Source organism: Pezoporus flaviventris, unplaced genomic scaffold (genome assembly GCF_033815535.1).
Source record: "Pezoporus flaviventris isolate CSIRO_AGI_PZ_B2104156 unplaced genomic scaffold, CSIRO_AGI_Pfla_v1 ptg000007l, whole genome shotgun sequence".
NCBI classification, from domain to species: Eukaryota; Metazoa; Chordata; class Aves; order Psittaciformes; family Psittacidae; genus Pezoporus; species Pezoporus flaviventris.
The window spans coordinates 20,505,034-20,529,206 of NW_026892555.1; the positions used below are offsets into that span (position 1 = coordinate 20,505,034).

Genomic DNA, 24,173 nt, shown 5'->3' on the forward strand with positions numbered 1-24,173 from the left:
ACCCTTAGCAGGCTCACTGTTAGCAGGCAGATCCTGGATGTCACACCCACACTGTTATACCCTCATCCTGATGGGCTTCCAGGAGGAGGATACTGCTCTGCTTGTGTGGGGGAAGAGAAATCTGGCTTTAAATCACCTGCCCTCTAGGAGGAATAGGAAAGTGAGAAACCCAATGCTCCAGATGTCTTCCTAGATGCACAATTTAGTCTCCCAGGAGAGACAGGGATGTTTGGTTTGGTGATTTTTTGTTAGATGATTTCTGCTTCTTCTGTTTGATTTTTCAAGATCGTTCCCCTGTGCATTTCCAATGACCAGCCTGTTTTCTTTCTTTCTTCCCAGCTGCTTCATCACATCAGATCTCAGAGGCCCTGGAAAGAACTGCTCTGTGCCGCTTTTGTCTGACTCGGAAGAGAAAGGCCTTTGTGCCTGTGAGGTTAAGTTTTAATCTTGAAATTGTGGTTGAAAAGGGAAAACAACACTGAGCAGAAACAATGGAGCCAGTTAAAAGATCATCATTCCAAAAGCTTAAGAGTCTGTAATTAAGCCTTGAAATTCTTCATTTCTCTTGGATGAAGTAATTGCTGGAGAAAAAAAACAGCCTTCAGTGACGTGCCTCCGAGTCCACAGCTTTCAAACAACCGCAGGGCCATCCTATGGGAATCCCCAGACCCAGTGCAACTGGTTATTGTATTAGACTAACAGGAGCGAGCATGCGGGTACGTGTATACACGCGTGTGGGGAAGGAAACATTTTCGTGCATGGTGATAAGCTTTCAGGTACAACCTGATTTATGTTTGATAGCCCAATACCAAAGCATGTTATGAATCCTCTTACTTTTATCAATACATTTGCAGTTCAAGCTCCTAAAAGTTCAAATATTCGATAACTAACCCCCCAAATAAATATGCATAAGGTAATTTGCATTTTAATGACTACTTCCTGCAGAAATACATGTGGCTTTCTTAACATTTTACTCCTGGCACTTTTTTAATCCAGCAACAGTAAGAGAGCCATTATTTTAACATCTTACTCTGTTATATTTCCAGTGATCACTGCAAGACTTGTGTTCTTAATGTTCTGGCACCTAAGGCAAGAGCAACATGAATGGTGCAAGATCAGAAAAAATGGCCAAGCATAACACCTGACATTAGTGGAATTCTTGCTCCTAGATCAAAATGGTGTCTTGCTAAGTCTGGCTTGCAGCTGCAAATGTATACATGTTAAAGAACTGGCCGCACTGGCAATGGGGTTGGTGCCAGTGGGGCAAGACAGCCCTAGCCCTTGGTGTTTCTGTAAAAGTCCTTGGGAAAGTCCATTGCATTAGAGATCCCAAACCTGCATTTGCTTGCATAATGATCACATGCACATAGCAGTCATCTGTTGTGACTGCAGAGGACAACATACCACTGTATTTTGAAATGGAATCACATAATGGGGGAATATCTGCAGCAGTGAGAATGTAATCATTACATGAGTAAATACAGCACCATTAGCAACCAGGACAAGCACAACTCTGTTTACCAAGGCCAGCTTTTGAAAGAGCTAGGTGGTTTTCAGCTATTGTATTTTCTTTAGTGCTTTATTCTTTTAAAATGTGCATCAGAGATGAAAATCCCTGTTAGTACAGACCTCAGCACCTTCAGTCAACAAGTCAGGACAGTGAGTGTTAATGCTACCACTCTGTACTCAATGCAGTCTCTCACAGGATGACTTGCTTGCACAATGCAATGCAATCTCTGTAATGCTTTGTTAGAAATGCAGTGAGGAATCATGCATGAAGATGTCTCTGTATTTGAAAAGATCCTTAGCATTACTTGAACTCTGGGCACTTTCTATTCAACATGAAAAGAGTATCAGGAGTTTGCTAAGCTCAACAATGCTTGTTGTTTATTATTTCTAAATCACCAGGAATTCTGCATTATCCCCACACATTTTACACAGCCTATTTCCAGGAGACAACTTCTTATAATTACCAGCAGCTTCTCATTTCTCCTACACTAGTCCATGCATCTGAAACACTCTGTCACCCCTTTGGATAACCTTATCTGTGAGAAACTTCCTGAAGTGCTCTCTGGTTTATAAATCCCTGGTTTATAATTCCACTGTAGCAGTCACATCCCTGAATGCAAAACCCCATGTCTGAGGGTACTCAAACACCACCAGGGACAGACAGAATGCACCAGTCCTCAAAAATATGTTCATTCCCAATTACAAGGATAGTCTGTGCAAAATAAAAAATAATGGTACCAACACAAGGGAAGGAATAGTCTAGATTACAGAATATTGATTACTGGAGAGGCTAATAGTACAGAAAGGAAAGAGAAAGAAAACGTTCACCTTTTCTTCTAAACTGACCTTGCAAAAAGGAAAAAAAAAAACCTTTACTCTTTCTCAGGCAGGGCATATTTTAAATGGAAAAAAAATCACTGAGAGGTCACAAGTAAGAAACTGCATTGCAAGAGCCCTGCACGCTTTCTTCAGAAGTCTCTTTGTCAGTGACACAGGTGTGAACACAACATCATCCCACCAACCATTACACACCCTCTTGCCTTTTACAGATGGCCAGAATCCCTGGGGCCAGTGGAAGACCACAATTTGCCTAGCTTTGCAGAGGCTGAGCCCCGCTCACCTCCACCCACCCTTCTTCTTATTTGTTAAAAGGAGAAAAGTGGAACAGTGACTAAGGATGGATGGTACTTATATAAGGATGCCATTCTCATGGCTTTTCCTCACCTTTGCTTCCTCATTGACATCCCAGGTAAAGGACACAGCATTGAATGCGATTTCTTCAATATTCCCAATGGTATTAAAACTCTCCTTGTAATCAGCTGTAAGAAACAACAAACAAACAAAAGACTCACAAAAAATATTTGGCCTTTCTCTTTTACAACGTATAGTAGATCTTTGCTTTTTCAGCTGGGCTGTCTAATGCATCAAAACTACCACTTGTATTGTTTGTGTTGAATTATTAATAAGCTTAATTGCAAAGAAGTAATATACTGCAGCTTTAGTCTTATACATACACATCACCAGCTAATGTTCTTGCAAAATACTGCTTGCCCTTAAAAAGGAATCCGTGACTGTAGTGGGAATGAGTGGGCACATTCATTAGCTTGGCTAAGGAATAGCCAAATCTGGAAAATTATCTAGGAGCTACTGAAACACTTAAATCTTTAGGTAAATAAACAAGCTAAAGAAGCTTTCTAAAAGGCTAAGAGCTATCACTGGAGGAAATTATCAGTAGCGCACATTTCTTGTCGAGCCATTTGAAGTTTCCCAGGAATTACTGCCGTGAATGCTGGATTTCTATTTTTTAAAAATAAAACAAAACAGACAAAAAAAAGTAAAAAAAAATCCTTTCCCTAACGTGTGCATGATACTAAAATAGCAAACAAAGTATTTTTAAATTGTCTGACTACAAATTCTGCAGCCTCTTCACACTTCTTTCCCATGGGCTGTTAATACTACCAATGAGCTAACATTTCAGAAGGAATGCGAAGCAAGAGGGAGGAAGCCCAAATTTCAAAGATGACCCAACCCTTCCCCCAGAACAGTAAGGGTGGAACACCACATAAAATAGACAATTTCCAGGTCTTCTTTATAATGAGAAAAAACAAGCCCACTATTTCTCTCCCTTTGCCAACCAAACACACCTTTTTCTTTTTGATGACAGATTAAGAGAAAGACCCAGTTTGCAAGTAAGTAATATCTGCTTGATTAAAGGAACTTCCAGATTGTTCACGCAAATGCATCAACTCTCTCTGGGACATATACATTTCCTGAGAATCCCTGAGGGCTGTAATTGGACTCAATGCCAGAGGGCTGAGCTTATATCATGCAGCAATCTTGATCTAATATTGCCTAAATCTGTGCTTCAGAAGCACGCTGGTTCTTAGCTTTGTAATCAGTTAAAGAAAGAGGATGTTTTTGTATTCTATAAATATAGAAATTCTATAACTCAAATGGTTTCAGTATTCATTTCCTTTGCCCTTCTAAAAATACACTGTTGCTCTCTAAAAAAAATAAATTTCTAAGTAATAACAATTTTAAATTAATTTATAACAAAACCATGGCTGCAATAAGAATTTTTTTAACATTTGAGAGGTGCAATCAGTATGCTTGTCTCTCACCACGAAACACAGGCATGCTGGCATGGTTTTGGATACAGTAAAAATTCACTGCTCTGACCATAAGAACAACACATATTTGGTGATGCAGCACGTGAATACAGTTTGAGAGGGCAGTAGGCTTTTCATTCCCATCATGAACTCAGATCTCCTTTCTAACTGAAGTAATTGGCTTCACTATCTTAATTCAGTATGGGAATGCAAATAAGATTTAGAAGACACATAAGTAGTTTGATATGCATGTGCACACATCCACCCACGCCTTAAATTTATGATTCACCAGAGAGTGCCTTGTGCAACTGACTGCTGCATATGGGCGTGCTGTGTAGGTGCACTTTGGAAAGACACGAACAACATGTCTTGTAAAGACACATGTTTTCTTCTCTTAAAAGGCTGTCAAGAACCTCACATCCCACCAGCCCTTCCCTTCCCCCAACACATGCCTCCACTTCATTAATTGCCATACACAAATCTCATGGAGCATCTATGGACATGCTGTTTAAAAGCAGAACTGCATCCTATTCCCCTCAATTTATAGTTATTTAAAGAAGGATTCTCAGTTGATTAAGACAGCATTTATACCCAAGGATATCTGAAAGTTGCCAGTGTGACTACATTTTTTCCTCTTCTGCTGTTGTGACTTACCAGAAAACTGGGGTTCTTCCACATGCAAGAAAATGGCTCTACAGGAATTCTTTCCTTTTTGTTGGGTAAACTGCATATTAAACTATGGCAAATTACAACATTAAACACTAATAATTCACATGCACTACATACCATTGTAGTAGGTTTTGTATTGTGCACATAATTAATACAAACTGTCCTGCAAAACAAATATGGACAAGACTCTAGAGCACAAATAACCCCAGTCCGAAACTTCCACACCCACTCTTTTGTCCATGTTTGAACCCACTCCAGTATTTGTCAGATTATGTTACTGATTCTAAATAATTAGTATTTGCTGCAATCCAATATTATATTCTATATAGAATCATAAAATAGGGTTGGAAAAGACCTAAAGATCATCTAGTTCCAGCCCTCCTGCCGTGGGCAGGGACATCTCACACTAAACCATGTCACCCAAGGTTCTGTCCAACCTAGCCTTGAACACCGCCAGGGATGCAGCATTCACAACTTCTCTGGGCAACCCATTCCAGTGCCTCACCACCCTCACAATAAAGAACTTCCTCCTTATATCCAATCTAAACTTCCCATTTAAGTTTTAACCTGTTACCCCTTATCCTGTCACTACAGTCCCTAATGAAAAGTCCCTCCCCAGCATCCCTATAGCCCCCATTCAGATACTGGAAGGCTGCTATGAGGTCTCCACGCAGCCTTCTCTTCTCCAGGCTGAACAGCCCCAACTTTCTCAGCCTGTCTTCATACAGAAGGTGCTCCAGTCCCCCGATCATCCTCGTGGCCCTCCTCTGGACTTGTTTCAACAGTTCCATGTCCTTTTTATGTTGAGGACACCAGAACTGTGCACAATACTCCAAGTGAGGTCTCACAAGAGCAGAGTAGATTTTAAAAGAAAAAAAAAAATAAAAGTAGTAATTCAATGTCACAGCATGACACTGGAAAAATCAGGGTTTTGTAGTGGGAGGGATTTTTTTTAAGCTAAAAACAGTGAAAGTGCCACCTCCTTCAGAAAAATCCACAGCAGCACTTAAGCTAAATTATGGAAAACACCTTTCCTTCCTGCTTATTAAGTGTCAAGTCCTCAGGTTTCTTCCTCAAGTAGCAAGGACTTCCTTACATGTAAGTACATGCTTATCCTATTAAAGTCAATGCATCTTCAGACCCAGTACTGCATATATCTGTTCAACTATCCTTCCTCCCAGGAGGCACACTAGCAGCCAGGACACAAAACAAATGAAAGCAGTGACCCCTGCACGTCTGGAGTGAGGGAACAAGTCACTCTCTTTCCTCAGATCTCCAGAATATAACTGCAAGGCAAAAGGCAGGCAGACAGACCTGTACCACCAGGGAAAGCAGCACAAGCAGAGTCATCATCCCAATCAGAAGACAGAATAGCAGGATCCGAGAACTAGAACATCACAAGTTCAGCTGGTTCTCTGCCTGCTAAGGACCAAGTCATGCTCTAGACAAAAGGTGTGTTCATAAACAATTAAAAAGGATTCACAGATGTTAAACATATGCTACAAACATTAAGTTAAACTAATACTAATGATTATAAACATGTATGGAACTGATTTATGGCTATTCAGACAGTTCTGAAGACCCCAATACATGATTAACCCTTCATATTTTCCCGCTCGACATCCTTGTCCCTAAATTGGAGGGACATCAATTTGATGGATGGACCACTTGGGGGATAAAGAAGTGGCTGGACGGCCACACGCAAAGAGTTGTGGTCAATGGCTCAATGTCTGGCTGGAGACCAGCAACGAGTGGTGTCCCTCAGGGATCGGTGTTGGGACGGGTCTTGTTCAACAACTTTGTTGGTGACAGGGACAGTGGGATTGAGTGCGCCCTCAGTAAATTTGCCGATAACACCAAGCTGTGTGGTTCGGTTGATACCCTGGAGGGAAGGAATGCCATCCAGAGAGACCTCAACACGCTTGTGAGGTGGGCTGGTGCCAACCTTATGAAGTTTAACCATGCCAAGTGCAAGGTTCTACACCAGGGTTGGAGCAATCCCAGGCACAGCTACAGGTTGGGCAGAGAAGAGATTCAGAGCAGCCCTGTGGAGAAGGACTTAGGGGTGCTGGTCAACGAGAAACTGAACATGAACTGGCTTCAGTGTGCGCTTGCAACCCAGAAAGCCAACCGTACCCTGGGCTGCATCAAAAGGAGTGTGACCAGCAGGTCGAAGGAGGTGATCCTGCCCCTCTACTCTGCTCTTGTGAGACCTCACCTGGAGTATTGTGTGCAGTTCTGGTGTCCTCAACATAAAAAGGACATGGAACTGTTGAAACAAGTCCAGAGGGCCACGAGGATGATCAGGGGACTGGAGCATCTCCTGTATGAAGACAGGCTGAGAAAGTTGGGGCTGTTCAGCCTGGAGAAGAGAAGGCTGCGTGGAGACCTCATAGCAGCCTACCAGTATCTGAACGGGGCCTACAAGGATGCTGCAGAGGGACTCTTCATTAGGTACTCTAATGATAGGACAAGGGTCAATGGGTTAAAACTTAAATAGGGGAAGTTTAGATTGGATATAAGGAGGAAGTTCTTTATTGTGAGGGTGGTGAGGCACTGGAATGGGTTGCCCAGAGAAGTTGTGAATGCTCCATCCCTGGCGGTGTTCAAGACCAGGTTGGACAGAGCCTTGGGTGACGTGGTTTAGTGTGAGATGTCCCTGCCCATGGCAGGAGGGCTGGAACTAGATGATCTTTAGGTCCTTTCCAACCCTAACTATTCTATGACACTTGATAATCAGAGCTAAATCCAAAATAAGAGAGAAGTGGGGATACCAGCAGATTGCCAGACCATCTCCTGAAGATGGAACAAATCTAATACATACTCCTGTCCTTAGCAAGCTTCTCTTACTGCCTGATTAAATAGTACTCCATGGCATATCCTGGCATTTGCTGATCTCCCTCATAGACTTGTAATTCCCTCTGTTAAACTACACAGGGCTTGGACATTAATTCAGTATTCCTTTAAAGGAGCTCTTTAGGGATCTGAATTTTTAATGTAAAGGGAAATCTCCATAAAGCCACACAATAATTTAGTTTGGAAGGGACCCCTGGAGGTTATCTGGTTCAACTTCTACCCTATTTCCACTCAAAGTGGAACTCCAAATTTGGATAAAGTTGCTCAGATTATCTGATGATAAAACAAGAGGAGTTTGCTAAATGCAGCTTGAGACTTGTAAGAGAAATGCAGTTTCTTCCTTAATAAGCCAAATATCCACAACTATCCTGGTTTTGGTTGGGATAGAGTTAATTTCCTCCCTAGTAGCTGGTGCAGTGCTGTGTTTTGGCTTTAGTCTGAGAACAATGCTGATAACACACCAATGTTTAGTTTTTGCTAAGTAATGCGTACTCTGATTAAGGACTTTTCAGTCTCTCATGCTCTGCCAGTGAGGAGGGGCACAAGAAATTGAATGGGAGCAGAGAGAGGACACCTGACTCAAACTAGCATAGGGGCATTCCACACCACAGCGTGTCATGTCCAGTATATAAACTGGGGGAAGTCACCCTGGAGGGACCCATCACTGCTCAGGCTGGGCTGGGTATCGTTCAGTGTGTGGTAAGCAATGGTATTGTGCATCATTGCTGTTTTGTTGTGTTGGGTTTGGGTTTTCTTTTTATTGGCTTGGGTTTTTGGTTTTATCTCTCTGTTATCTCCTTGTTATTAATAGTATTATATTGTACTTTAATTATTACACTGTTCTTATCTCAACCAATGGGTTTTACCTGTTTTCTGATCCTCCTCCACATCCCACTGGGTGGACAGGGGAGTGGAAGGGAGCAGGGGGAGTGAGTGAGCAGCTGTGTGGTACTGAGTTGCCAGCTGGGGTTAAACCACAACAACAGTGCAGGTCCCAAAGAAAGTGAGATGTAATTCAGAAACATTGTACTTGGTAGGAACCAAGGCCATATTTCAGTTGTTCTCAGAAAACACCAGTGAGCACATATAAGTCTTTCTTCTGAAAACGCTGAGGAGAACTCTTTAAATTCTCACATCTGTCAGGGAGTGCTGTATCAATAATTCTTACTATACCACCTTTGCTTGTATTTGCAGTCCAAATAAAGACTAGTACGCAAGAGCGCCTCAAAAGTCAGCACAGACCTATTTCATCTCAAACTTGCGGAAACAAAAGACATTCACTTTAATACAGATAAACACACAGTTCATGCACATCACTTGTGCTGCAGAGCACTATTTTACAGAATATGTGTCATAAACTGACTTGTTCAGGTAAGGGGACTGAAATGCGGTGGTACACTGCAAGTGCAATGGAGTCAGAGGGTGTTGGCACTGCAGTGGAACAAGCTCCTAAGCACATACCTTCAAAGGTATGAGCACAAGCACTACAAGCTTGTAGGGACTAGCACACAAAAACAGGCAGCCTTCAGAAATAGCTGTGACGCGGCATACTTGCTCTTTTAACATGTCATCATAAGAGTCATCTGGTCTGGGGTGGAGTTTTTACTCCTTAACTACCCCAAAGGACAGGGAAAAAAAGAAAACAAGAAAAGTTGGGAAAACAGTTCAGCCAGAACTATACTGATAAGACAAGAGGCAGAGAGGAGATTCGGGAAGAGCTGCTTTGACTAAATAGCCTGACTTTAAATAATGCCAGCCTCAGTGGAGGCTGGAGCATTTCAAAGTGGAAAGGCAGTGCATGAGTAGAAACACTTTGGGACTGATCACCCTGTTCAATCACCCTGAAGTCTTACAGTGCTCTCTTCAAGTAACCCCACTTTTTTTCCCTCCTCCTCGTCTCTGCCCCCTCTCATTCCTGCCATTCAATGGTTTGGTTCCCTCAGGCGGTCAAAACAAGATAGACTTTATCTGCTTTGGTCTTGCCGACTCCTTTGACTGGAATGTGCTGCAGATGTCTGCATGTGTAAACTGCATGTGGGAGGGGAGAAGCGCTTGATGTCTAGACACTCCCACAGATTTCAACTTCAGGCTCCTTGGCAGCAGGAACCTGTTCTTCCTTTGCTAAAATCTCCCAAGCATGTGGATAGGGCAGTTGTGGCTGAAATTGGCTTGTAAATACTTTGGATGGGATGAACAGTAAACAGGTCTCTCTGGATAGCACACCAGAGCTCACTTCTTCACTTCTTCCTGACACCAACAAGACCCCAAAACTGGGGTGCAGGAGTCCTGCGTGCTCCTTTGTGGTCATCATATTGATGGCATCTTCACTCTCAGGCTGCACTTACACACCTGATTAGCTAACATAACTGTTACGTGAGCTGCTGCTGTTACTGGATCAAACAGTGCATCAGCCTTTGAAAAAATAAAGGAAACAAACACTGCCACTCCTGCAGAGGTGCAGACCTTGACTTCCTAGCAGCAGAAGGTGAAACACCACTAAATATGCATGCAAGAGGCAGCTCTTCTTTGTGACTACTGAAAACAACTCCCTCTGCATCCTGCTTCCTTCATAGAGCCCATAGCCTAGTCCTAGCAGTCCTAGCTATTGCTAAAAACTGTGGCACAAGCCTTGCAGCCATTGCCAATATATCCCACCACATCCCAGTGTAAGGTACTAGAGCTTCCCATATCCTGCAATCTTCCCTGCAACATAAGAGGATCTCTTATACTCACCAATGTCAAGGACCCTCTGTTTAGCTGTGTGCTGCCGAGAATGCCAGTATTTCCAGTATTTCAGTTGTTCGTCCCTGTTTTTATCCTCACTGAAAACAACCATGACCACGCTCTAAGAAAACCAACACCAGAAATTACATCAGTTAATACAATTAATAGTCAGAAACACAAAAATTAAAATCTCTGATATGCCTCTAATGCTGATCCAGTTACCACCCTCCCTCAGTATATTGGTTGTAAAAGATTGCTGATTTATATTCCAGTGCAATATTGCCATGTGCTTAAGACTCAGGGCAGAAGAAATGTAGTTTGAAAATAATGCAGGGCCTAGAATTATGGTTTTGATAGTCCAAATAGAATTTAATTGCATTCTTTGATTTAAGAAGTCTAAGTTCCCTAAAGTAAAAAGTGGTCACTTCAAAGTCAGAGAATTCAGATTCCTTGCCACGCTGGAAGATGACATTACACTGTAAAGGAATGTGCTCTTATGGAGTTTAGGCTCACTGGCTAAAGGCAGGACATTTTCAAGTTTAGCATACACAGTCCAAATACCCTGCTTGGAGCAGGACTCTTGCATACATGCATTAATAACAAAATCAGCGTGACTACTGAGTTTTGCTGAGCTTTCTGTCAGTTCAAGATCTGAATTCCTTTTGTTAAACTGTGTGATTCAAAGGGAGCAAATTGAAACTTCAAGAAAAACTTTGCATGTGTAATAAAGGCTTTTTTTAAAAGCCCTGTTGTAGGCAAGCAAAACAAACAAACAAAAAAAAACCACAAAATAGTGAAAGAATGCTCATACTAGGTAAAATGAAGTGAAAAGAAATCACAAAGAGCAGAAATTTAAATACTTCTAAATATCCTCTTTTGTTTCCATTTTTCATTTAACCCTGAGTCACTAAGCTCATAAAAAAACATCATCAAGCTGTTTCATAAGCCAAGGAGCTGGATCACAACTGATTCACAATCTATGACTGTTCACACAATCACCACCATAACTCTTCACATGCTCTGTGACCTTCCCCATTCCACCTATAAAAGCTGAAAGTCATCACTGTGCCTCCCATGCCTTGCTACTGTGTGGGTATATGCGTGGATGAGTCCTGAGCTACGCATGTGCATGCTGGCTGGCCAGCTGATGCACAAACCAGAACTGACAGTACAGACTGCAGCTCTTCTACCAACGAGACAATCTTTCTTCCATGAAACACTTATATGGAATTTACAGAGGTTTAATACTTTGAGAACCGCTTGCACCTATCAGGTTTGTATGGAACTGGCAATAAATTCAACAGTTCCTTGGCTGGGAGCCTGACAAACAGAACATGATCATGAAAGTATGAAAGTTGCATGTGGTTTCACAACCTTCTGTAAACTGTACATCCTCTAAAAGAAATGGTCTCATCTCTTCTTTACAATTTTCCATTCTATGATTCTGCTGCCACAGCTTCAAAACTCATGTGGCTGTGCACTGAACAAGACTTATGAGGACTGGTTTTCAGCCAGACCAGTGAGCTCCTGACTCCTGTTGTAGCTGTACAAGTACTACAGCTGGCACCACAAAGTGGGAAAGAACAAGTGGCTGGCAGGGAGAGAGACTTTTCAGCAGCAGAGAAGTCTTAAATCAGCTTCAGCCAACAATAAAACACCATCATCAGCCTCATGTCCCTAGGAAACCAGGCTGAAAATTAACTGCTGTTCAGGTTTACAAATCATCACTTCTCTTTAGGAAGTCTCTCCAAATTTTATGTATGATAGAAACATAGATTGTTGTCTGCTTCACATTGACTTTTCACTGGTTCCTTCGACTAAAGTCACAATATCTTGCTGGTACTTCATTTATTTGGATGGAAACACTTTTGCAGCCTCATATATATGCAGCCCTTCCAGCTTCAGGGTGAAATTTGCAGGGCAGCAACTCTGAAGCTCATTGTTCATTGCAAGGTTACTGGGTTAGGATTTGCTTACTCAAAAACATTACCAGGAAAAACAGAAGGCCTGTTCACCCAGTTTCTGAGTACTCAAGCTCCAGTTCCACCTGTGGAATCTAAGATGCAAGTAATCCATTTTGTCATACTTCTGGGTGAACATCAAGTGAAAGCTCACACTTACGCTATGTAAATTATTTAAAAGTTATGTCACAAAGGATGGCTTCAATTCTTCACATTTTGGCTGAAAAACAGCTGTTGAAGAGCACGAGTGAGTGAAGATGGACTTACACAGCAGATGCAGCAATTCTTTGACTTTTTCTTTAATCACAGCAAAGGTAAATTCACCAGTGTCAAGTGCGGTATCTATGCAATTACCATTCTGCCAATTCATAAACTGAGGCAGCTATGTGTATGATTAACTCATAAGATCACACTTTGAAAAAACAGACCCCAAGATATTTGAGAACATCACCAATATGACTCTCCCACCTCTGCATGAGGTGTTAACAGTAAGTTTGCTTTGTCCTCTCCCACAAGAAAAAACATAATAATAAAAACAACCAACCACAACTGCATTTATCTGCAGAACTGCATTTCTACCTAGGAAAGAAATGGAACTATACCCTGACTTTGCTGATGGGATGACGGAAACATTTGTTGTCACCCGTCTCGCTCAGGGTGATGGCGTAGAACTGTCCTTTGTTCAAGTAGGTCATAGGCCCCTCCCCTTGCTTCTGACGCAGAGATTTGGTAGCTTCTAGCGTGTACTGAAATGTGCTGCTGAAAAGACAGGGAGAGAAACACCAACAAAATCCACATCACTTTCTCCTTTTCTGTTTCTCTCCATTTATTACTTATTTCATGCATTGTATAAGCAAGGCAGAATAAGCTAATAATAAAATTGCAAGAAAAGGTTATACAGGTATTTAAAAAAGTAATTTTTCCAAGTCCATCATATCTGGCAATCAAGCATAAAACCAACTGGACTTAAAGTCTCTTGGATCAAAGACTATATCTTTACTTCCTCTGAAAAGAATTAAAAAGTACAAGACTACATACCCACAGTAAGAGTTTCAAATACCGGGAGGAGATTTAGTATGATTTACAGGAAATCAGCTGCTTCCACAGACATTTAAACTTAGGAGCATCACAAAAAGGGAAACAACAACAAAAAAAACAAAACACCTACCCCCCAAAAAAACCAAAATATGGATATGGAGAACAGAAAGTCCAACTGTTACTTTCAGCACAGCGCAGAGAAGGAGTACAACCAGAAGGTTCATTTGTTTAGAGAACATGCAATCAAGGTTTTTACAAGCAGTCTTTTCAAAATTAATCAGACAGAACAAAGTACCTGCATTTAGTTGTATCTGCAATCAAGTAACCCTCCTTTAGAAAAAGACAAAAATTAGAGAAAAAGAGTTTGCTCTTGTGGTAGAAGTCAGATTTCAGAAGACACTCCTTCAAAGGAGAACCTTCCACCTTTAAAGCAGCTCTTGAACCATGAAATGTCAAAGCTCCGTTAACTAGTGAACTGTTAGCTGAACAGCATTCTCAAAAAGCCTCTTCCAACTGCCTCCTCCAATAATGGGCTTGAACAATAATCCAATAAAAATGATGCCTGCAGCTCCTCACATTCTCTTAAATAAAAAATAATGTTAACCTTGCAGAATAAATCTCTTCAAACTGCATTTGGAAGCTTAATGCAAGGAGTCATTTTCAGGATGTCCTCACAAATTGGAGTTACAGGGGAAAGCATTTTCACAAAGGTCCTAATTCAGCAAAAGTGTTTAAGCAATATTGGAGTAGAACCAAAAGGACAACTATCCTGGTCTAAAACAAGAATGCATGTTTAACTTACTAGCTCAAGCAAATACTTTGGATCATCATAACACTGCCATAGCAATATGGAAATAAACGGAAGACAAAAACATTTTTAATTATCCAATAGAAAAAAAAAATCATTAAAATACATGAATACCATTTAAATCCCCACTGAAGAGAACGCAGAAGAAAATGTGATCCACTGTAAGAAGTTTCAGAAAGTTTAGTATCAATTATTTATTTTAGTATCATTCAAGCAAATGAAGACTATTTCTAAATGTTTCTCAGCTTATAAATGGAAATCCAGTCATTTTTCTAATTGCTTAAAAGTTAGAAATCAGAACAAAACTAAGGTAAAAAGCAAAAAACTTCACCTAAGGTAAAAAACCATACCTATCCAACTCACTGACAACTGTACCACCACTTCCCAACAATGGAGTTGCTCCCGACACAAAGGTTTTTGCACACAATGTGAAGGCAGCATGATGGGGACTGCACTCCCCTCCACTGCCACCCACCATGGTGTGTGCTGCTGCAGTCCCTCTGTCCTGTGTGCAAGGGGAACAGAGGCTCTGTCATCACTGGTAAGCAACACATGTCCATCCAAGCACACTGGAAGAGCAGAACCACTGGTACTGTGGACCCAGCACCCATCCTGCTGCATATGCTTGTCCAGCAGACTGACCTCCTATCAGCAGTGGGGGCACATCCTCAGATCTAGTGTCACACAAAGAGGCTGCAGGTTGCACGCAGCAAGGCGCCTACCAAACATGCTGAGTGCCCTGGGAGATGCACCTCAAAACCTCCTTCCATACAGAAGGCCTGACATGGATGTGTACTGAGAAGGGCTTCAGATAAACTAAAGGTAGACACACAGTGTCTTAACAGAGCTGCCTACAGTCTGCCACAGTCTGGTCTTCTGTTTCTTGGCACTGTTTCAGAAAGATGTCAAAAAATGCAAGCCCCAGACACACCGCACCTGGCCGATTTTGCAATCTCTGCGTGGTAATACTTGAGAATCTTCTTCTTGTTTCCAATCAAAGTGTGCCCTATAGCAGGAGGATTACTCTTACCCCTAAAACTTATTGCAGTCACTCAAATTATTATAATACTATTCTGATTCTCACCACGAGTCTTAACTAAAGCCCCGTGCAGTCATTAAAGGATCTTCTACCAGCCTTCCAATTACTTTCATGTTCACCACTTCTTTCTTTCAACCTGAAGTTTTCATTCCTGAGAACCTATCACTTCCAGGTAGCTCCCAGGAAAGATGTATTTTGTTTTTGTGAATGAGCATTTGGATGTTTCGTTCTAATGCAGACCTGGGCCATAGCATGAAAGACAATGTCCAAGAATTGTTAACAATACCAATGCATCAGGATTCAATTTTACAAATATCCAATGTAGTAAGCGAACAGTCTTTGCTAAGTGTCTGTTTCATATGTACTGCCTATACAATGACTTGGTTCTGACCTCACTGCAGTTACTGATTGTTTTAATATTCCTCAGGAAAAAGATCAAGCTGTAAGGAACCTCCACTACAGCAGCAGTCATATGCCTACTCTAGGAAAAATACATAGGCATGTTCCTGTTGCTGAAGTGAGAGTAAACTCTCAGACATCAACAGAACCATTCACAAACATAAAATGAAGCACCAGCTTGTAAACTTTACTAATCACAGTCTTTGTTAGTTAAAGTGACTCTGCAATGTTTGCTCATTCTGTGCATGCATTTTTCTGTGCTTAAGGAGGACACTAATCTTTTCAAACTTCAGTTTTTGAAACCTTGTAAAAAACTTCTGGAATTCTTAGGGTCTTTTACATGGTTTGTAACAGATGCTTCATTTGTTTTACAGGTAAACATGAAGTAGTATAACAAACAGTGTAAAACGTCATGGGGTGTTCTTCGAAAACCTACTAGAAGTAGCTAGAAAAAAAGAGAAGGGAAAAATAAAGATGGGAATTCCACAAGGTTGGTGGAGCCAGAGCAACCACCCTGGACATCAAAATTGTGTATCCTACCATCCTGAAAGGTGGGGAAGATACTGTCAAAGCCCTATTACCTGGGGACCTCTCTCAACAGTTTTAATCTCCATACCTCCAGGGAGCTTCAGAAGAATTACTAACTTAAAACGGTGCTTAGGTAAGATAACAGATGAAGATATAAACTGGTCAGATATAAAAGCACAGGAGAAGAAGGGGAAAGTCAAGGGAGCCCTGCAGGTGCCTCAGTGTGATGAAAGAGAGGGTGGAAAGTGGATACAGGCAGCCTCTCCTCAATACTTTCCCACATGATGCCAGTCAACACATTTCAAAGCTTATGCCATACCTTGTTTGTTCATAAATATATTCTTCAGCCCCCACTGACACACTGCGATACTTCTGAAAAATAAAAACAACAATTAAATATGATTTGATACAATCAAAATACAAATGCCAACAAAAGTAGAATTACATTTAAGGACCCCTCAGAAGAAACTATAAACTATTAAAACTAAAATCCCCCAAAACTGGAGTGAATCCTACATGGTCTTTACATTAGAAATTCATAATACATTTATGTCAGACTTTTAGAGTTTTGCAGAACCTAACTGCTCCAAGAACGTAGCTGAAAAACATCTGGCTTATGAAACCGCTTGCTTACACATTAATATATTCTAAAACAAACCGTAAAAATGCACCAAGTCTCAAAGATAAGCAGATTTTCAAGTTAAATCAGTTTTTCCTACAGGCTTCACTTTTTGTTTTATTTTGCTGTATTTAAAAATGCATGTAGTCAGCTGTCCTTACTGCCTACAATTAAATGCTTACAAAAGTTCAGATTGCTATGCTGTCTTTATTGAATAGGAGTGGTGACGGGCTAAGAAAGTATTTTACCTTTAACATAATAATAAAGTATTTTTCCTTCAAGATCAGGTTGGATGGGCTTTAAGCAACCTGGTCTAGTGAAAGGTGTCCCTGCCCATGGCAGGGGGATTGGAAACAGGTGATCTTTAAGGTCCCTTCCAACCCAAACCATTGTGTGATTCTCTAAGACTCTGTTTGAGCAGAATGCAGGCTTTACCAAATGAAAGAAGATGTGTTCTAATTTTTTAAGGAGTGACTGCACATCAAAAACAATTACATTAAGGTAGAAATCTGGAGAAAAAAAAATAGAACTCTTTTTGCACAGACTAAGCAAGGATGCGTACTCTGTCTTTTTGAGCAAATCCCTATAGCGATGCTGGGGAGGGACTCTTCATTAAGGACTGTAGTGATAGGACAAAGGATAACGGGTTAAAACTTAAACAGGGGAAGTTTAGATTGGGTATAAGGAGGAAATTCTTTCCTGTTAGGGTGGTGAGGCACTGGAATAGGTTGACCAGGGAAGTTGTGAATGCTCCACCCCTGGCGGTGTTCAAGGCCAGGTTGGATGAAGCCTTGGGTGACATGGTTTAGTGTGAGGTGTCCCTGCCCACGGCAAGGGGGTTAGAACTAGATGATCTTAAGGTCCTTTCCAACCCTGACTATTATATAATTCTATAAATGAGCCCATTCATACTGTATTACATAAGCATTGCTGCTGCTGCTTCTTGGCTTGACTGTTGTCCAAAACACGTTTTTGCTGATGTGTCTGATTCACTGATGGATCATTACATTTAATCATCAGAACTTCTTTTGTGATCACGAAGTTAACAATTAAAAGCTGTTTTGTGTCCAGAAGTTTCCAGAAGCCAACAGTATCCTGGGCTGCATCAAAAGGAGCATGACCAGCAGGTCAAAGGAGGTGATCCTGCCCCTCTACTCTGCTCTTGTGAGACCCCACCTGGAGTATTGTGTGCAGTTCTGGTGTCCTCAACATAAAAAGGACATGGAACTGTTGGAACAAGTCCAGAGGAGGACCACGAGGATGATCAGGGGACTGGAGCACCTCCTGTATGAAGACAGGCTGAGAAAGTTGGGGTATATTTACATAATTGTTGAAATTGTATCTGAATAATATAGGAAGTGACTGACTGAAGTGTGCACTACCACAGGAGTCTATAAATACTCAGCACTCTTCAGTATAACAGAACTAAGTCACTCAAGAAGTATTTTGAAACTTTTTCTTAATACATATTCATAATGTTTTTAAATTTTGAGCAAGTATCAGAGCAAATCTACTGCAGCCAATATCACCAAGTGAACAGGGAAACTAGTAAGAACAACTGTAATCCATACCTTAAACACTAACTTAGCACAAGTTTCTCTTTCGGTACATTTTAACATTTTGCTTTATGCTTTCCCATATCTTCATACAGCTGTCCTTACACAACGGCACAAGGCTGGAAAAGCAGTCACAGCACGCAGGGGCTAAGTGGAGTCTGGGATGCAAGGCCAACGTATGGATCTAAATTCCCTCCAAGTTAAACAACTTTGCATATTTGATAGCACTTTGCAGTGTGTCCCAGAACAAACCAATGTGATGGAATCACTCAGCTACAGCACCTCTGGGAAAACCACAGGTACAGTACCACTGGAGTCACATAAAGAGCCATTAGCAATAACAATAAAAAATAGCTGATGTGATTTGATAATGCAGAGCAATGTTTCTAATCCAAAGTTTGATCTTACTTATTTTTCAATGGCAGGCTAGATTTCTCCATTAATTACTCATGTAGTTGACCTAGATGTGTTCTATATCTGAAAATTGATTTCACCTCCAGACATCCTGATCCATGACACTTGTGTGGAGACAATTTACTTTTCTATAATACACATACAAACAGTAAATGTCTTATATATCCAGTCAGACTAACTCAGCCCTAATATAGTTTGCCTTGTACTTTTGTTACATTAACAATTTCATAAGAGTTAGAGGAGAAAACACCAATGAGATCTTTACCCCCTAATATCTCTCATTATTTGCAGAGCTACTGTCAGCTTTAAATAATTTCTACCTTTCTACATTTCTGGCTTGTTTGCATTATTCTGCAGCAGGCAAAAGCAGAGAGAAGGTACCCACCATATTAAAGCTAACCCTATAATTAGTCTGCCTCAGCATAACTGTAAAATAGTTACAAGGTAGCTTCTTATCTCTCTTCTCATTCCCCTACATATACACCCACCAAAGTCTCCCTACCTGTTAACTTCTCCATTCCCCTTTAGTCACCTAATATTACTACTTTTTCTCACTCACCCATGTTGCAGAGTTAAAGCTTAGTGCAACAGACAGCTTCTGAACAAATTACTTGGGTTTATCTAGCAGCAGAGACTCATTTGCACTTTCAGAAGAACATTAAGAACTTCCCAGTCACAAAGTGGCTGCTATTTCTTACTGTTACGAATAGCTCAGAAGGCAGATCTTGCTAATAGCAAACAAATCTTCTTTCAGAGTGGCAACTATCCTCTACTCGAGGCGATACCCCAGAAGACAAAAGATCAGGGTCTGTTATTCTCAGAGTTTCCAATAAACAACTTTAAATCTGCCTTCTGAAATGCCTCATGATTCTCCCCTATAATCAGAGCACAGACTGACAGGAACAGAGCAAGAAGTAGAATTGAATTTGTTGAAACAAGCATCACTGTTGCTCTAATGGCACTTGTGGACAGCTCAAATCACCTTATCTTGTTTACAGCTTTTTATTGAGTTTTTAGATGCTAACTGGAGGTGAAAAACTTACTTCTGTTCCTCCATCTTTGAAGGTGTCACTGTACGTACTGTCAGGAGTACTGCGCTGGTCTTCTTTGAGATAATTTGTGTGGGGAGCAATGTTGGACACTTCATATGGTTCAAAGATAACACCTCGGTGCTCCTCATTTTCTCCTCTTGCATAGTGTGCTTGTGGGGTCATGAAAACAGGGGTGAACTCCTCTGCTTTAACCACAGTCACTCCAGTCCCAGTGATGGGTGTTGAGCTCCCAGACACATTTGCGTTGTATTCCCTTTTGGATGACTCCAAAGGATCTTGATTCAAGGAAAGGTTAACTGGCACCGTCTTCAGGACTTGCACACGGTTCTCTCCCCCACTCAAATTACTCTGAGCTTCTGTGGTATTAAGACAATTTCTGTGAGATAAAACCAAAAAATATTATGAAGTGTCCTGATAAGAGTAAACCTCCTCCTTAAATAGCTTAATGTTCTTAGATGGCCAGGAAGGAGATCTTTCAATTCTGATAAGCCATTGCCGTAAGATGTAGTACACTAACAAATACTAGGCAAAAGACATCGTGAGGCAAGCAGAGAGATCCAGAGCTCTAACAGCTAGAGAAAGGTTATGCATTTGGATTTGACTTATAATCAGTATGACCTGTTGCAATAAATTCTGAGTATCCAAGGTTGCTTTGGCCTTGTTTTATAATCTGGATGTAAAATCAAACCATCAGTGCAACAGCCTTTGGGCATAAAACAAGCATAAAGAGTAAGGTGAGGGATGGATTACTCACAGTAAATAATTTGCATATGAAATAGGCAGAATATCAACAGCAACGTTCATATGCTGATGCATGCTCTTTCAGACTGTTGACAGGGCACTACTGTTTGTGTAACTCTGGTACCAACACTCTTCTGTAAGGGCAAGCCCAGGAATCTCATTGTATCAGAGTAGATCAGTAACTACAACAGCTGCGAGGTAATCTCAAACTGCATTCCCACATCTACCCACATCTGCTGTTGAAAGCAATGTGACTGCTGATAGCAGTTGCACTCACATGAAATTATTAGTTCATAAAACTTTTAGTAGGTGCAACACACTGCTTTCTTTTCAACACAGGAGATACACTCTGACATTACAGTTCTTCTCTCTTGGCTTTCCACCAAAGGCAATCACACTCAACTCGGGAATTTCTCTGGTGCTTACAGAAGAAAACCTGTCCCTCAAAAAAAAGGTTCATATTCTATTTTGAAACAGTGAATTTATGCCACTACCTATTTAAATTTCCACTTTGCACAGCCAGTATAATCTATCTTAGGTTGTCCCAAATTAGCTACATCGAAATAAATCTTACAAAGCCTCTCTCCATTTTACATGAAGATAACTTCATATATGTAGAAACTTAGATCTTTCTACATAAATATACACTCTCTCTTGTCCACAAGTCTTAACAAAGGCAGGAGTCAGCTTCCTCTGACTCTTCAAGTAACTTTTAGCCTGAGGGAGGCTGAAATCAGAAGAGTAAGAAAATAATTTCGAGCAAATGATTTTAAAGAGTCACTTTATTTGCTTCTGGGCAGACCGTAGGTTATGTTAAATAAAACTGAATAAATCAGGTTACTGAGGCCAAACTATGTACTTTTTATTCTAGAAGAAAATTGAAAGAAAAGCAGCCAATAGCCAACTGTCCATATAATCTGATTTTACTATTCTCAGCAGCAGCAAAACAAGACACAAACAAATAATGATACTTTCTGCATGTTTAATAATAATGTTCAAATTTTCTAATAAATTAGAAGTAAAAAGGAGTAAAGTTTGCTTCCCAAAACAGTCTTCATTCTTTTTACCTTCTGAAAGAAACCCATAAACCCTCGGGTTATCATAGTTCCTTCAGTTCATAACTGATCAACACTGTTAGTAGCTGGGTGTATGATTTTGAATAATACTGTACCTTTTATCTTGGTCTTCTTGATTATCACTCACTTTGTTAACAGACAACAGCCTTTTATCTCTGGGAACCTGAGAACAACACCAGGCATGGGGTCAGGTAAACACAACTGTCAGGTATTTGCAGCTTCAGACTGCTCTACTGCAACAACTAGAAGAATGTAACCACATCAGTTTTGTCTAGTTCACAGATGCCAGGAGCTGTTTTTCTTTGGGAGGCTAACTGTGAACAGAAATAAAAAATCCAAAGGGGAAAACAGTGTAGGTATTGTTTTCTTTTCTAGTTCTTGGGCACATCAGTCTGGAGCAAAGCACTCTATGTCCTTACCTTTGCAATACCAAGCTAGGCCAAGCTATCTTAAAATCAAAGCTTATATTCCCAAACACACAGACACTTTTCACTGAATAGTAAAAGATGAGAAGAAATACATGATGCTTTGATGAGCTCTGCATGGAGACCCTTTCAGCTCAGGGAAAAAATGGTTTTCAATTAAACCACAAGCACCAGCTAACTCCTCCTGTTATAGAGCAGTCTGGAGGGTGCAGAACTTGTACCTAGGGGAAGTTTGTGAATCCTTCACTTTCCCAGCATGCAGACAGGTCAGGGCATGTTGACATGTCATCAGAGAACACTTAATTCTGCTTTGCTGAGTACATCAACAGCCATGAGAATTAAAAATCCAGTAAAATCTGTCCCCTCAACAGATTCAAAATTGACACCAAGCAACTTAAAAGATTTGTCTTCCCACATACCAGTTTCCCGACACCACCATAGATATGAAATCTCCAAGGGCAAAGCTGCTGCCATGACCATATTGTTTTCTTGCTGAACCAGCAATTTGGGAGCTAAAACTTCTGTCTTTTACAAAAGAACATGTATCAACTCTGTCTCAGCAGTTAACTCCAGATTAAAGGGCAAGAATAGATCTAAGAATGGGCTAAAGCTGTGCCTTTTATCTTTAAATACTTCCAGGAAGTATCAGGAAAATACCTGAATTTAGAGGAAAACCAATACTACAATGCACTACAGTAGCCAAGGTTAACACCAGCTGTATCTGCAGGACAACAGCAGAGTCAGAGTGCTAGCCAGAGCTTTTCCTTCTCTAGAGACATCCTCTCTCCCTATTAAGCATCCTGCTGGTTAAAAAAAACCCAACTCTTTCATGTATTATAGAAGTGGGATTCAAGCCACATTTTGCACAAGTTGGTTCCCTTGTTAAGATCATATATTTATCCCTAAAGGGGGGTGTATGTTTAGGTAAATATTAGTACAAGAAAAAGGAGAAGAAAAATAAAAAAAACCCAAACAGTTACATTCAGATAGTTCCTACTGACTGCAAAAAGTACTTCAAAAAATTACCCAGCATGTCAGAACAAATGAGCCAGATGATAAATAAGGGCAATTCAATAAAATCTGGTGTACTGGAATTTCTCTACATTTCCACATTACAGCACAGAGGTTTAAATTATGTTTAAAGTTCCTGTTCGAGAGCATCAACATCAACACATAACAAAGTTAAGCTTTTCTCCCAGTTTAAGACAGAAATAGTTACATTAAATGCTGGAAATGGCTTTGGGATTAACACAGCTTACTCCATCTGAACTCCAAGTCTTTTACAATTGTTTGGAACAAGGAAGAGACATGTCTCTTAGAAGATAGTTTTGAGAACAAAAAGGGCTGTTCTCTGGTTTTGTTTAAAAAATCCAGCAGATTAATGAACTGCTACATACAAAGGTATTATTAAGACAGAAGCCAACACTCCAGATGCTCATTCACATCCCAAATATTACAAATTCACATTAACTTCAGACTGGCACTGTGGCAACTCTGTCAAGTAGAGAAAAGAACCTTTCTTCTTTCTCGCTGGGATAAGCTTTTTGATACTGACAAAAACAAAAGCAAGAAACATCCCTTGAAATATAATCAGTAAAGAAATTAAAGTAATATTTAGCCATAGGGCTGGTAAATGGCATCTTGCCTACGCCCCCTTCTCCTGACTACACATTTAGTGATCGCAGCAGAGACTAAAAGAGGAGCCCATTCTCTAAAAGCATTTATACTAATAAATACTAAAAGAAAAGGTTTTTAAAAGATTTTTGATTTTGAATTTTCACTCCTGCTACTTCTTTATGAATTACAAGGGGGGCTGGCATTGTTCTGCTGGCTTTCACAGATTGTGTCCCCAGTGCAGGCATAGGTAGCTTCAGGTGTACTGAGTTCAGCAATTTCATACTTCAGTGTTTAGTAGGCAACACTGATTCCACTTGCAGAGTACAAAGGGGTCAGCCTGGGTTTCCAAGAGAAATTTCTGTATTACACAGAGATCCTCCCTGCAGGATTCTCCTCTGATTTCAGCAGAAAGCTCAAATATAGCTCTACTTAAATACTACGAAATACACAAAATGGAAAGGTGGTATCAAAATGGTAGGTGAAGTCCTGGGCTTAGAACCTGGTATAAAATGAAACCCTGTGTCAGTGTTCCC

General features: G+C 40.7%; 1 protein-coding gene and 1 long non-coding RNA gene across 9 annotated transcripts in view; both read right to left on the minus strand.

Annotated features, from left to right (window-relative positions):
- The window catches only part of LOC133266610 (uncharacterized), a 371,798-nt gene that overhangs the window by 159,298 nt on the left and 188,327 nt on the right, over positions 1-24,173 (minus strand). The gene's annotated exons all lie outside the window — the stretch shown is intronic.
- GRHL2 (grainyhead like transcription factor 2) overlaps positions 1-24,173 on the minus strand; it is a 70,587-nt gene that overhangs the window by 32,527 nt on the left and 13,887 nt on the right. For 3 of the 5 annotated variants that reach the window (XM_061447990.1, XM_061447991.1, XM_061447988.1), the window contains exons 3-8: positions 21,694-21,761; positions 19,773-20,157; positions 16,460-16,512; positions 12,931-13,087; positions 10,377-10,488; positions 2,734-2,828 (exon numbers count right to left, since the gene is read on the minus strand). In XM_061447990.1, coding sequence (XP_061303974.1) covers positions 2,734-2,828; positions 10,377-10,488; positions 12,931-13,087; positions 16,460-16,512; positions 19,773-20,157; positions 21,694-21,761 — 870 coding nt within the window. The remainder of the gene's footprint in view (positions 1-2,733; positions 2,829-10,376; positions 10,489-12,930; positions 13,088-16,459; positions 16,513-19,772; positions 20,158-21,693; positions 21,762-24,173) is intronic. The other 2 variants (XM_061447989.1, XM_061447992.1) reach the window with 2 other exon arrangements.